Source organism: Mytilus trossulus, chromosome 1 (genome assembly GCF_036588685.1).
Source record: "Mytilus trossulus isolate FHL-02 chromosome 1, PNRI_Mtr1.1.1.hap1, whole genome shotgun sequence".
Taxonomy (NCBI): domain Eukaryota; kingdom Metazoa; phylum Mollusca; class Bivalvia; order Mytilida; family Mytilidae; genus Mytilus; species Mytilus trossulus.
In genome coordinates this window covers 22831861-22845063 of record NC_086373.1, presented here as the reverse complement: position 1 = coordinate 22845063, position 13203 = coordinate 22831861, and the positions used below count along the sequence as shown (strand labels likewise).

The 13203-nt window shown below is 30.8% G+C and overlaps 2 protein-coding genes across 3 annotated transcripts; one reads left to right on the top strand and one right to left on the bottom strand.

Moving 5' to 3' along the window:
• The first annotated feature begins 2339 nt into the window (after positions 1-2339).
• LOC134707109 (uncharacterized) lies at positions 2340-4826 on the top strand. Its single transcript, XM_063566633.1, has 2 exons — positions 2340-2425; positions 2965-4826. Exon 2 carries the CDS (start codon positions 3162-3164, stop codon positions 4821-4823), a length of 1662 nt encoding a protein of 553 aa, XP_063422703.1. The 5' UTR covers positions 2340-2425; positions 2965-3161; the 3' UTR covers positions 4824-4826.
• Positions 4827-5409: 583 nt separating this feature from the next.
• Positions 5410-12404, bottom strand: LOC134719005 (uncharacterized). Of its 2 annotated transcripts, none has more exons than XM_063581910.1 (2): positions 12268-12404; positions 5410-9189 (listed from the first exon to the last, which is right to left on the bottom strand). In XM_063581910.1, the coding sequence occupies exons 1-2, from the start codon at positions 12350-12352 to the stop codon at positions 7289-7291; spliced, it is 1986 nt and encodes a 661-aa protein (XP_063437980.1). In that variant the 5' UTR covers positions 12353-12404; the 3' UTR covers positions 5410-7288. The 2 variants fall into 2 exon arrangements, with proteins under 2 accessions (XP_063437980.1, XP_063437989.1); XM_063581919.1 differs by having other exon boundaries at positions 5410-9041.
• Positions 12405-13203: the final 799 nt, after the last annotated feature.

Sequence of the window (13203 nt, the reverse complement as noted above, 5' to 3'; positions counted from 1 at the left end):
GTGTATTGAAGAAAATGTGTATTACTCTTTTCGCTTAGGTAAGAAGTTCACCCTCCTATTTTGAACAGAAATATCATATGAAGGAGGGATTGTTGCAAAAAATACCAGTTGAGAGACTGGTAAAGTTCTCTCGCCTTGCGGCTTGGGATATTTTATCTAAAGACTGATATTTTTTTCGCAAATACCCTCCTTAACACGACATATCTGTTTAATTGCACCGAATATTAAAGTATAAAAACGCATTGATAATTGTGACGTTACAAGCGTCTAGCCTGATATAGTATTTTTTTTGGCAAATACCACGGCAGAGGTGGTAAAAAAAGGCATATCCTTTTCCATATACCCCTGCGCCGGTAAAGAGTTAAAAATTTGAACTTTGATTAATAACTGAGCATTACTTTTTATTGTATTCATACAGAATGTCAGGATGTCTTTTTTTCAAGTTATAGATGTTGAAATGAAGCTTGTCCTGGCCTTTCAATAAAATTTTGTATTATAAATGACTAATATTCACATTGTTGCTCTCCACTCTGACAGACGACGGAGGGGCAGCCTCAGGGTCTTCAACAATGAATAAATCATTCACATATTTATTTATATTGGAAATCTGTATGAGGTATATTTAAGATACGGAATAAAAATAAGAAGAAAATGCTTTGAAAATGTCTTTTACTAGTATATAGAATATTTTTTGTTACACATAAAATAACAGTTTGTAAAATATATGAGTTAATCTTGAAAAATAAAAATGGTGTCACCTTCAAAAAGCATTTTTTTTTGCTGTGGTGAAGCCAGGATTATGAAGCCAATTTTTTAGTCTCTATTCCTAGTTTCTTAGTCCTTTGACATCATGGCTAAGAAAAACTTAAGAAAGTGACTAATTTTGCACATTTTTTGGTAATATTCGTTAGTCATTTGACAATAAAATTAGTCAAAGAGTAAATTGACTAGCTCTAGCTAGATCAATGATAGTGACAGTTTGATATTTGTTAAAGAGTCAAACTAGGAGACAAGTTAGCTCTGAAGGGCCCAAACAACTAAACATGTATAGTCTATGGTCATTTTTTTCATTTACATGTTGTACTGTTAAATCAATCATCCTTAATCAGAACGATAGTTGTATGTGTGAGTGTATGCGAGTGGGAGAGAAAGGCTTTTTATTTTTACTTTGTGTGATTAAATGCTTGTTATGAGCCCTATGATTAGGAAATAAAAATATCTTTATCTTTATCTTATCTTATCTTTATGGTCATGGTATATTAGTACAGTCCAACTAAGTTTGAACCTCAAACTAATTGCAACAGAAAATGGTTTAGTTCTCATCTATAGCATTATATAAGCCCCAAATATACACAGAAAAAAGTCCCATACAATCTTACTTGAGGAAAACTCAAAATCAGTATTTTTAATTTCTAATGAGAATTAACATTGGAAAGGGAGATAACTCCGAAAAAAAAGTTTTTTTTGGTCAGTTTTATGGTTGAATTTCTTAAAATTCATGTAAAGCATGATACTTTGATGGAGTTATAAGTTCGTATTTGACTATATTATATAAACTTCTGCTCATGAAATGTACAAAACCAAAGTGTTATGGGTATTTTTATCTTTTTTGCACATTTTTCATTAAAGAAATTGCAAATTTTTGGCTTTGTGACCATTAAAATAATAATGTGATTAGTGTTCAGTATCTACCTTGTTTATAGTCCGAGATTACTCTGACGTCCGACGGCTGTTTTGCCAGACAAGCTGGGGCCGTGGGACGTCAGAGCTCGTCCCATATCGAAAAGTGGATATTTGCCCACCCAAAATAGATGCGCTGCTTCCTCGCTTCTGGAGCCGACTGGGGGCCTTGGAATTTTATAAATCGGGCATCAATCTCTTCATTTTTCGTTTATCTCTTCGTTTATGTAGGTATCACCTACCTGCCATCCAAAATTTGGTCTACAGGAAAATTTCAATCAATTACAGTGATACCTTTCCTGAATCCATAGGTTTATATCTATCAAGAGGTCAAAAAAAAATTCATATGCATTTCTGCTCGTTTTTCCATAAAATTGAATTGAAAAAGATCGAGCGCAAAATCTTTGTTGATAAACACTTCAATAATTTATGGTCCTATGGACGGTACAAATAGAAAAATACGGACTGTCAATCATATAAATGGCATGTAAGACATGTTTAAACAATATAAATGTTCATATAAACCCAATAAGAAGGCTATAATATTCTTCAATTATCTAAAAAAAACCAATTTTATTGAACACAAACTTTCATATTTAAAAAATTTACAGGGGCCATAATGCGAAATTAAACTTCTAACTGTGTATTGCTACCTATATAGAGAATCAATGAAGAATGACAGTAACGGGTCCCTGTTAGGCAGTCAGTGGGCCCCCACTTATGAAAAGTTCTGGATCTGCCACTGGTTAGTATCTTGTAACTTCATTTGTGTTCAGGGTTCGCCCCGACACAATACGCAGTTTTATAATATCGTGATATAGAAACCTCGGTTACGGAAATGGACATATATCGATCTAATTATACGACACTTGACCCAGTTAAACATTTTAAAGTAAATCTTTTGTCGAACGATTCACCTGTACATTTTCAAATTATCCACTTAGGCCAACGATGTGCGTTTCTTTGTTTATATAAATGTCAAATTACTGGTTGATTTTTATCTCGTTTTTTGATATTCCGGGAAAATACTAGAAAAAAAAGAAGAAAATCAATAGATCTAGTTATTTTTAAATTATTATGGTGGATTTGGAAATTTTGGACTGAAGTCTTATATGTATGTTCTTAAACTGTTTATTTGCACAAGATAAAAAAAAATGTCTAACATGGATTTGAAGGTTGATTGATTATTTTCTAAATAAGAATGATTTTCATATTTAAAAAATAGGGTATGTTAAGTTTATTGTGTTTAGGTTAGTTTTTATTCTTTGTGTCATTTCTTTCCAGACTAGCTGTAGGAATTCTGGTATGATAAAAACTCATCTCTAAACAAAAAGAAAATCAGACATGGCCTTATTGTATAATAACTGATAGTATTTATGACTGTTCTTCAGTGCACGGAGACAAGAAATTTGGGAGCGATAATCTTATTATTAACCTAGGGAAATATACCACACAGATTTTGATTTTTTGTAAATGGAGAAATGGCCCAACAACTTGTTGACTGTCAATTTTGTGATACAAATCGGAACGCCAGAGGAGGAGTACGATGGAAATGTTTAAACTGTGACCTTAATCTTTGTGAAAATTGCAAGACTGGAAGACATTCAAGAATCAAAGATTCAAATCAACATCGTATTATCGATATACAAGCACTCAGAACTGAGTCTAGTCCTACCTTAACGGTAGCGGAATGGACTAGGGAGATTGATCTTCAAAAAATTGTATGCTTAGAGCATCCTAATAAAAAATGTTATCACTTTTGCAAAGAATGTAAAAAGACAATCTGCCCTTCATGTTTTCTTGAACATCGTGATCACAACCTTATTGAACTTGAACTTATTTACAAAGATCAACAACAAAGATTGAAAAATTTACAAAGAGAGATTGATAACGGTTTGCAAACACTTCCTGGAATGATGACAATGATTAGTAAGGAAGAGGAAGAAATAGCCAGAAACTATGATGACGTCAGATTAAAAATAGAGCAGAGAGAAAGTGAAATAAAAGTACAAGCAACAAATGATGCAAAACGTCTTTTGAAAGATCTAGAGGAGTTTCGAAAAACGGAAAATACAGTTATATCTCTGAAGCAGAAAAAAATACGCATGTATGAAGTAAATCTGAAACATCAAAAGAACAAGATCCAGGAAACTTTCAAATCGCACGAAGCAACTTCTATTCTAACATCTATTGGACAAATAGACAACAAGATAGCACTAGACAATACTGTAAAAGGATCAAAACAAAAGTTTATTTTCAAGACTCCTTCTTCTCATTGCATTGACTTTGGATCTTTGATTAAAATACCAGAAATTTTTATCAAAAGTAAATATCAAATTGAAGATATTAATGTTTCTGGAATTAAAGGCAAACATGGAAATTACTCGACGATAGTGTTTAAGAAGAACAAGCTAGGTTTATATTTTCTAGGAAATGTCTCTTTCAGTGATTCTGAGTCCAAATGTATCATTTCAAATGAAAAAGAAATTTCGAATGATGTTTTTGATTTGACAATTACAAAAGATGGCGTTATACTATTTTCAATGGCTAAAAGCTCGGAGATAAAGTGTATTACCAAAAACAGTGAAATAGAAACCTTTTCGTCCCTCGAGCCAAAACAAGTTAGAGGCATCCATGCCTGTGACAATGGAAACATTTTGGTTGGGTTCTCAAGTTTTCATAATGGCGAACAAAGTGGTCTCTTAGTTCTGAATGAAGAAAAAGTACAGATTAAGACATTTGAACTAGACATGAATAATGAAAAAATATTTTCTTTCCCTGATAAAATTACAACCAACAAAAATGGTGACATTTGTGTTATAGATCATAGATTCTATGTAGGAAGGGTCGTTGCATTAAATGAAGGAGGTCATGTAAAATGGACATATAATGCGCATGACATGGAAACATTTAACCCTTGTGACATAGTGACAACCTCTACTGGGTTAGTAATTATAACTACAGACTATGATTGTAATGTCGTTCATATTTTATCTGAAAATGGCGACTTCCTCACAAAGTTCGGAGGAGACGAAGTCAATATATCAATGGTCAGATGTTTAAACAATGATCAAGAAGAAAATTTGCAAATTGCATGCAATTTGTCGGACCATGTTGAAATAATTATAGCGAAAATCTCGTGAGTCAATTTTGCCTTTGTGTGAGAGGAATCTTACCAGTTTGTTCAAAAAAATAATATTAAAATACTAATTAAATGTATATTAATTGCTGCTTTGTTTATTACCAAGATAATTAAAGTTAGAGAACCAAAATCCTGTTATCAAGTTAACATAACAGTTTAGTGTGATTGCCATGATTGATATTGATCGTTGGTTGCTTTATGTTCAGCGGCAGATATTACACATGTCTAGACACAAATAATTTAACAATTAAGCTAATATGTTATCCTCTTATGGAGGCTGTCCGGGACAAAGATATGTAAAATTTTTAACTACCACTGAAAAATGCGGATATACTGGATAGAAAACGCAATTTTGCCTTGAAAAAATCATTGAATATTTCTAAGTTGTTGCAAAGGTCTTTTAAAACGTTTAAACAGTGTGGCACCTTCTCTAGATGAGGTACTAGATTCATCGTTCAGAATCTTACCGGAAGTAACTACTTACTTATCCCCGCACAGCCAAATAAACGCCCGACTTTGGCGATTTTAAGCTCTCAACACAATAAGAATTTAAAAAATGTATTTGTGAAATATGTGTCGTTCTATATGTAACGAATGCATAATAGGTATAAATGTATGAACACTATTTAAAAGCAACATGATACACACATCCTAGAATATTGTTCAATTACCTAATGAACACTCTGAAACTATACTAGTCAACAAAAGAAACAATACACGACTTTGAAATAAAATTTATCAAAACATATTAAATATAAAACAAAATAAGATACGTTATTTTAAAAAGCTTTTATTTGCAATATATGCACATGTGATAATGAAAATCAAAACTTGTCGGAAAGTATCTAAATTCCGTGTAAACGATCATTGGGTGCAAATTAGTTTTGCGGAAAGTTGAATAAAAAATCGACACATAATTTTCTAAGTTATGAAAAAAACTCAAATTTATTAAAAAATATTCAATATGCTTATCAAGTTATGATCATGTTGTAACTAATGGGTTGAAATATTGTTTTTTTTCAATTTTTGGGGTAAAAAGTGTTTTTTGAAATCTCGAAAAATTCAAAAAAAATAATATTTTTATTTTCGTCTCAAATCAATGGTTTAGATGTGAAAACAACACACAGTAAATTTGGAACCTTTCGGATTAGTTTTAAGAATGTGTCCGCTTTTGGAATATCACTTTACACATACTGTCTATGGTAAATCAGTTGATAATGTATACATTTTAACGATTTCTCGTGGGGCCGAACTTTGCTTAAAAAATAAACGAAGGAACTGTATGATTTTTAAAAACAAATTAATGGCAAACACTGTCTTTACCTTCACATGAGAGGTTGGCATCATTAGTTGGAACTTCTGTTTTTAAAATTGTCGTTTTATGTAAATTTTTATAAAAATTTTTTTTAGCAAAAAACGTCACGAAATAAAAAAAAAAAGTTTTTTAAACGGATTTATATTTCCATAATGATTAAGTATTAGTTCCTTCAATATTGGTCCAATGAACGGAAAACTGTATCTTTAATTTAAAAAAAAGTCTTGTATCGTTTCTTTTGTTGACTAGTATATAAAACATTATTGATAATCATATAAAAACAACAAACCTCAGTAATTAAAACACAGATGAAAAACAACAGTCTAAATAGTTGAAACAAATAAAAAGCAACAGTCAATATAAGTTGAAAACAGATAAAAAATATCGACGCACAGATCAAAACAATATTCTCACCGATAGCTGTTTTTAAAGTGTTTTGGTTCTAAAACATCCTTAGATTTCAACTGTACAGCTTTGGACGTTCTTGATGAAGGTAAATTTAGAAAGTGGACGCATATGTCTGAAGAAGACCAAATGTGTAGGGAAGGATTTTACAGAATATTTTTACAAGTTTGAACTTTTGGAAATTCGGGACATATTAATGTTGAAAATATGCCGAACCGATGTTTTCAATTTGATTAAAATAGTAGTGCATATTAAATATCTGCATTCAAGGATAAACTGTTTTTACGAAACTTCATAGTAAAAGTGGCACAGTTTAAGCCGTAAAGGAAGTTCCTTTAGGAATTTTCATTATCTATGTATATGCGTATGTACTGGTAACATTCCCAAGTTATGTTTATGAGATGAAAAACAGATATCATAACTGGGAACCAGTACGTAAAAACAAATAATTATCTATGAATATTCAATATCTTCCCAAAAGAGGCGTGGTTTGAGAAACAGCTGTATTTACATAAAAAAAAAGTATAATCACAAAAATACTGAGCTCCGAGGAAAATTCAAAACAGAAAACACACCACACGAATAGACAACAATTATCATATTTCTTACTTGGTACAGGCATTTTCAAATGTAGAAAATGGTGGATTGAACCTTGTTTTATAGCGCTAAACCTCTCACTCTCTACAAAGTGCAATAGGTATACAGGATGCATGATGACGCCATATTTCAGGAGAAGTAACATCTTTTTATTTATTTAATACTTTTTGTAAAATAAGAGTCATCAAAATCTGAGCAATGTTTTTATCATTAACTTCATTTTTTCTTACTTTGTCAAATAAATGGTTAACGACCATGTCAATAAAACTTTCTTTGCGAATATTAGTTGACAGTATTAACTGTTTTAAGGGTAAATTTACTTGACTCTTATCACGTCTTCTTGCCATTTCTTCAATGAAAAATGGTAGTGCATCCGTGAGCACGTCATGCAATGCCGCCCTCACTTTTTCTTCACTTTCAATCGAAAATCTCTTTAGTATAGCAATTAAAATATCAATATTTGAACTTTCGCTTGGATCATTATATGCTTTCCGGAATTCTGCTACTTTTGCTGCAGGAATTTTTTCATATTTTACTTCATCAAAATTCTGTTCAGCGAAAAAAGCATTTAAAGCTTTGATTGGATTTTCCCGAATTTTCGTAATTTTTTTTGCAATTTCAAAAGAAATGTTTTCATTCATCCCCGCAAAAAGATTGCTTGGAATAAAGAAGTGTTGCAGTTCCCTTCTTCGCAAACAACTAATCATGTAATCTAGAACTTTTATCAACAATTCCAATACGTTGTCTTCTGTATCCTCCAGTAACAACGAACTGAGAGTTTCTGATTTCCAATAAACTGATGTTTTCCAATGAAAAGTAGTTAATATTTCTGAATAATCTTGCAAAAAACTCTTTTTGATAGCTTTAAGAATGAGAACAACTTTCTTTTGAACACTTGTCATTGCTCTCGCCAGCTTTATTTCACCGTTGTTGTATGCCAAACAAAAATCTTTGTTTCTCTCTTGTTTAGTCAAGGCCGGTTTTGCAACAATAAAGAACTCACTATTGTGAATATCATTCACTACATGTTCTGGAGGCCAGACACGTTTACGTCGTTTCCACTCATCAAGAAATCTTGGCTTCCCAGCAAGTGGGAATGCTGGTATAAAATCTTTGCTTGATTTTGATTTGTATTTTAGTATCACATCGCCTTTGTCGAACTCTTCTCCATTGAAATCATAATCAATATTGTTGAATTTTGTCTTCCTACTCATAGATTGTTTGTTTTTTCTATAAAATTCCTTATTTGGACAGGTATCTGTTACGTTTTGATTGTTTTCAGCAGTTTCAAAAGAAAGAGCATCGATAATGGAGCCATATGTTTGTAAAAAAATAGACCCCTCTGAATCTGATTTGATGTCAGCTTTCTTAAAAGCGTTTACTAAATTAGCTCCTTTTTTAAGCGGAGACATTAAGTCATATTTTCTATCAAATATCTGCTGGTCAATACTTTGCTTTAAATTATCAGATATAAGTTTCGTATTACTTTTAACGTATTTCATATCTAAAGCTGGACAATCAACATCACGGTACGAAACTAACGTTTTTCCTGGCTTTATATTATGATCTATTGACACATGCAAACTGTTGCGACCACGTGTTCTTCTAAAATTTGAGAGTAGTTTGTGAAAATCTCGCATATGCTTGAAAGCTTCAGGTCTAATTTCACTAAGTAAATTACTTGGTAGATAACGATAATCAATCAGTTGAAGAGTCGGAAGTTGATCAACCAACTGAAGTCCATTTATGTGGACAAAACAAGGAAGATCCTCTCTGTACTCTAAAGCACTAACAGGAATAGATATTGCCGAAATTATTAAATAGTCGAAATCCCCTTCGTCTTGTCTGATTCTTAAACGTGTCTGCTCCTGAGTACTTCCGGCAACCATACATCTTTCTCCGCTAAAATAGGACAAAAATCGCATTATGTAGCTGCAGTATTTGTTTTGTCTGTCATCATTAATAACGGGTTTATTCATCTCAATTAGTCGTTTAAGCATTTCTCGTAACGACAACGGTGGGTCTTCAAGTCCATTTAAAGAAGTAAGACCTAAACAAGGAGAATAAAGTTAGTATTAGTATGTGATTTAAAAGAAATGTCATGTAAATTATGAACAATGATTTATAGTTGTAAACCTCTACGATTTTTGGTCTCCACTGGAGAGTTGTTTTATAGGCAAGCCGACCACATCATCTGATTTTTATATTCGCATAAATCAAGCCGTTGGTTTTTCACTTGTGAATTGTTTCACAGTTTGTCATTATCTTTTTTTTTATTCTTCTTTTTGAATGAATTAGGAGTAACCTTTTAATATTTGCACACCAGAGTGATATTTTAACGTTTAAAGGTTGGTAACATGTTATAAAGTAAGACATGGAATTGAAAGACTGTAAGAATGCTCGTTTTATGCACTAAAATAGGGAGAATACTCATTAAATGTAATTTCAATACTGTTATGCGTTATGTTTCTAACACCCAAGAGATTAGGAAGTATTCTACAGTACGTGCTACTCGTTAAATTTTGTAATAAGTCTCCTCAGTAAATCTGACTCTTATATATCACAGTGGAGCGGTCAGATAGCTTATCCATAGTTAACAGTTGCAATCGAAATAATCATTCTTCATTTAATTCAACTGTGCCAATTTTACTGAATCAATTTAACCTAATAATAAAAGTATTTTAGATCGACTACCATAATGATGATTTAAATATTCCTGAAAGGGGAACTAGCAGCCAAACTCATGTTCATCGATTTGACTCAAATTCTTATATATTGTTTATAACAATGTAAAACATTTTTCCAAACTATCAAAAGAAGAAAATAAACAATTTACAAGACATGGTCTCAATAAGATGTAGCTTCGTGTCGTAAGAATTTTAGCCAAGGCGCCATCCAATTAACTATCGAGTTGACCTTATATGACTATATAAGCGATGTTAACATAAACGAAGATATAAATAGATTAAGCAACTCGTACAATTAGATGTTTATTGGTCTGTCAAATTTTGCTTTATAAATTATAAATTTATGTTTATCGTCATTTATACCTTTATAAGAAAGATTTTTTTTTGTAGATCGAATTAGTCAATCAAATTATTTACCTTTGTTTCACTTTTAATGTCGACATCTTTTCCTTTAAATAACCATACACGGGTAATGTATGCGTATTCTATCTCTTTGTACGGGGTAAAATTGGAGTTCACATGAATACGTATTTAATGAGGCCGAGTTGTGAATAATTTATAATTAATGTTTATTAGTTTATTTGACAAAATTGAACCATTTTAGCTAATAAAAGCAAATTATTATTTCAATGTTTCATGTTTAATATAGCTAGTATATAGATATAGGAAGATGTGGTGTGAGTGCCAAAAAGACAACTCTCCATCCAAATTACAATTTATAAAAGTATAGCATTTTTGAAAAGGATTTTTTTAAATTATTATAAAATGGTAACTTCAATTTTCATCAATTTAATAAACCACAAAAGTTCAATGTATATAAACATGTACATGCACATTGTGTCATTGGTTATGACCTATCGCGCTTTATCGTCATTGATCTCTGAATAGTTTTGACTTTAATGAATACAGTTTTATGAATATTTGCTGTAACTTGTCTTCTGATCTCTTCCAGACTTTATATGTATTACAAGGTGCAATTTATGGAAGTTAAAATATGAATACAATACAAATATTTTTATTGGCACCAACTCATCAACAATAAATTGTTAAGACCTATACATACAACTATAATAATTGACATGGTAGAAAGAAAGGTTCCATGATAACATATCATGCTAAATTATGAAAAGTTACAAAATGATGTATCATATAAGTTCACTATTTCTTATATTCAGACACTCTGATATGAATGAAATAAAGTTACCAGTTAAAAACTATGCGAAATTATTTAATAGAATTGTTACATCATATTGTAACTAAAATCATTATATTTTACATGTCCAGTCCAAATCCATACCAAAATTTGTTTATTTCAAACAACATGTTTGTCCAACTTTTATTTAGTTTGTGCTAATAAGATAAATTTTATGCTTTATCATATGTATTGCCCTGCAGCTATGCTCAATTGGTAATTGCAATAAAAACAAACCTTAATTGGTCTCCTTCCAATTCAAAGTTGACAAAAAATCACAATTTTAACAAAAGAATATAATTCAGGGTTTATAAAGAAAAGTATTTCTTGAATGTAAGTTATTATCAAATGTATAATATACATCTGTAAATTGTGAATATATGTACAATATCTTTTTTCAAAGGCCAGTGACATATATATTAATTGTAGTATATGTCTCTGCTTCGGCTAATGATGAATTTTCAATACTGTAACATTTTATTTTTTTTGCTGAAGTATGCAAATCAATTAGCATGTGCAAAGTAAACAAAAATCATTTAACATGTAAAATATTTATTAAATAAGAATAATAAAAAGTTCATTTATTGACATAAACACAGTTTTAGTTTTTTTCATTGTAATCAGAATGTCATCGAAAAGTAATCAGGTTTACAGGCTATTTTGAAAAGTAATTGATTAAATTAAATTACATGTAATCAGAATTTTGACTGATTAAAGATTACACTGATTACTTGAAAAATTGTAATCAATTACAACTGATTAACGATTACAATTACAATTACTCTAACTCTGTTTTGAACAATAAAAACATACTTCAGATTTTTTTATACCTCGTAGCTAGTGGCCCTTCAAGAATACTTCCCTCTGAAGAATGCTGAATTTATTTTATATAAAAAAATTGTTTGTCCTATAAAGATATCGGATTGCTGCATGATCTTTTATTTAGTGTCTTGATCTTTTTCTTTTTGCGAACCATAAAAAATATTTATTGGTGTCCATCTAAAGTAGCTTATGAAAAGAGAGATAATAGAAAAGGAAACACAAAGGTGGTATATAAGTATACAAGAACCAGGAGAGTGGGGGTTTAGTCGTACTCTTTCAATACCTCTGCTTTCGCTCAATCTTTTCAAACTTGTCGGAGGATCTAGCACTTTCTATTAATAACTCTTTACCTGAAATATTACACACACAACTACTCTTGTAACCGACTTAAAGAATTATATATTTATATAATAATACAGTTACTTACAATTGGAAACTAAAAAAAATATTATCCAACATGTTGCATTTGAAGTATTTTTTTTCGGAACGTCGACCATAGTCTTTGTTACCATTCATGTATAATAACGTGTAATCCCTTATACACTAAGTATGCAAACACATGTATTTCACGTAGACAGGTATTGTGTATCTGCCTCATTTAATATTCATAGGCAATCCAATATTCTAAATAAAGAAATGTTTGTGTACAAAACAAAAGTTATTTTCACCTTCAAATGAAATAGGTTTTTCAAATATTTTGCAACACGTTTTAAGGGTTAAACTGTTAAACTACTTAGTACATTTAGTGATTTTAGCATAATATCTTTAGTAACTGTAACTGTTCAAACATATTTCATTATGCTCAATTAAAATCTACTGTCATGGATTTGATAATTTTGAAATTCACTGTAATTTTAACATATCAGTTATTTATGAATTAAATGTTTATTTAAAAAATAAGTGATGGAAGCTATACCTTAAAGTAGTTTTAACATGGGTAGGAATTATATTCATGAATATTTTTGCCCGAACGATAGTGAGAATATGTCAATTTCGTCAAATATATTTTAAATACATGCCAATTTGATAAAGTTGATTATTATGCAGTAGTCAGTATACCCATTTGCAAACACATTGTATTGGTCAAGATCTATTTGCCCAGGCAATCTGTTGTTGGTTTGCTGCCCCTGAATTAGGAAACCGTGCAGCTTTTGGTTATTATGTTGAATATTATTATAGATAGAAATAAACAGTTAACAACAATAATGTACAGCAAACTTCAGTAAGATCTACAAATAAGTCAACATGACCAATATGGTTAATTTACCCCTTAATGAGTTATTGCCTTTTATTATCAGTTTTTTTTACAGTTTTGATAAATTTTGTAATTTTTTTATTTTTTACAAAATACTTTCCACTGTAA

Bases quoted from the DNA above. Each gene is read 5' to 3' on its own strand.
- LOC134707109 (XM_063566633.1), top strand. From the start codon at position 3,162: ATGGCCCAACAACTTGTTGACTGTCAATTTTGTGATACAAATCGGAAC.
- LOC134719005 (XM_063581910.1), bottom strand. From the start codon at position 12,352: ATGGTAACAAAGACTATGGTCGACGTTCCGAAAAAAAATACTTCAAAT. The intron at 9,190-12,267 runs GTAAGTAACTGT...CTCCTTGTTTAG, and splicing joins ATTTTTTTTAGTTTCCAATT to GTCTTACTTCTTTAAATGGA.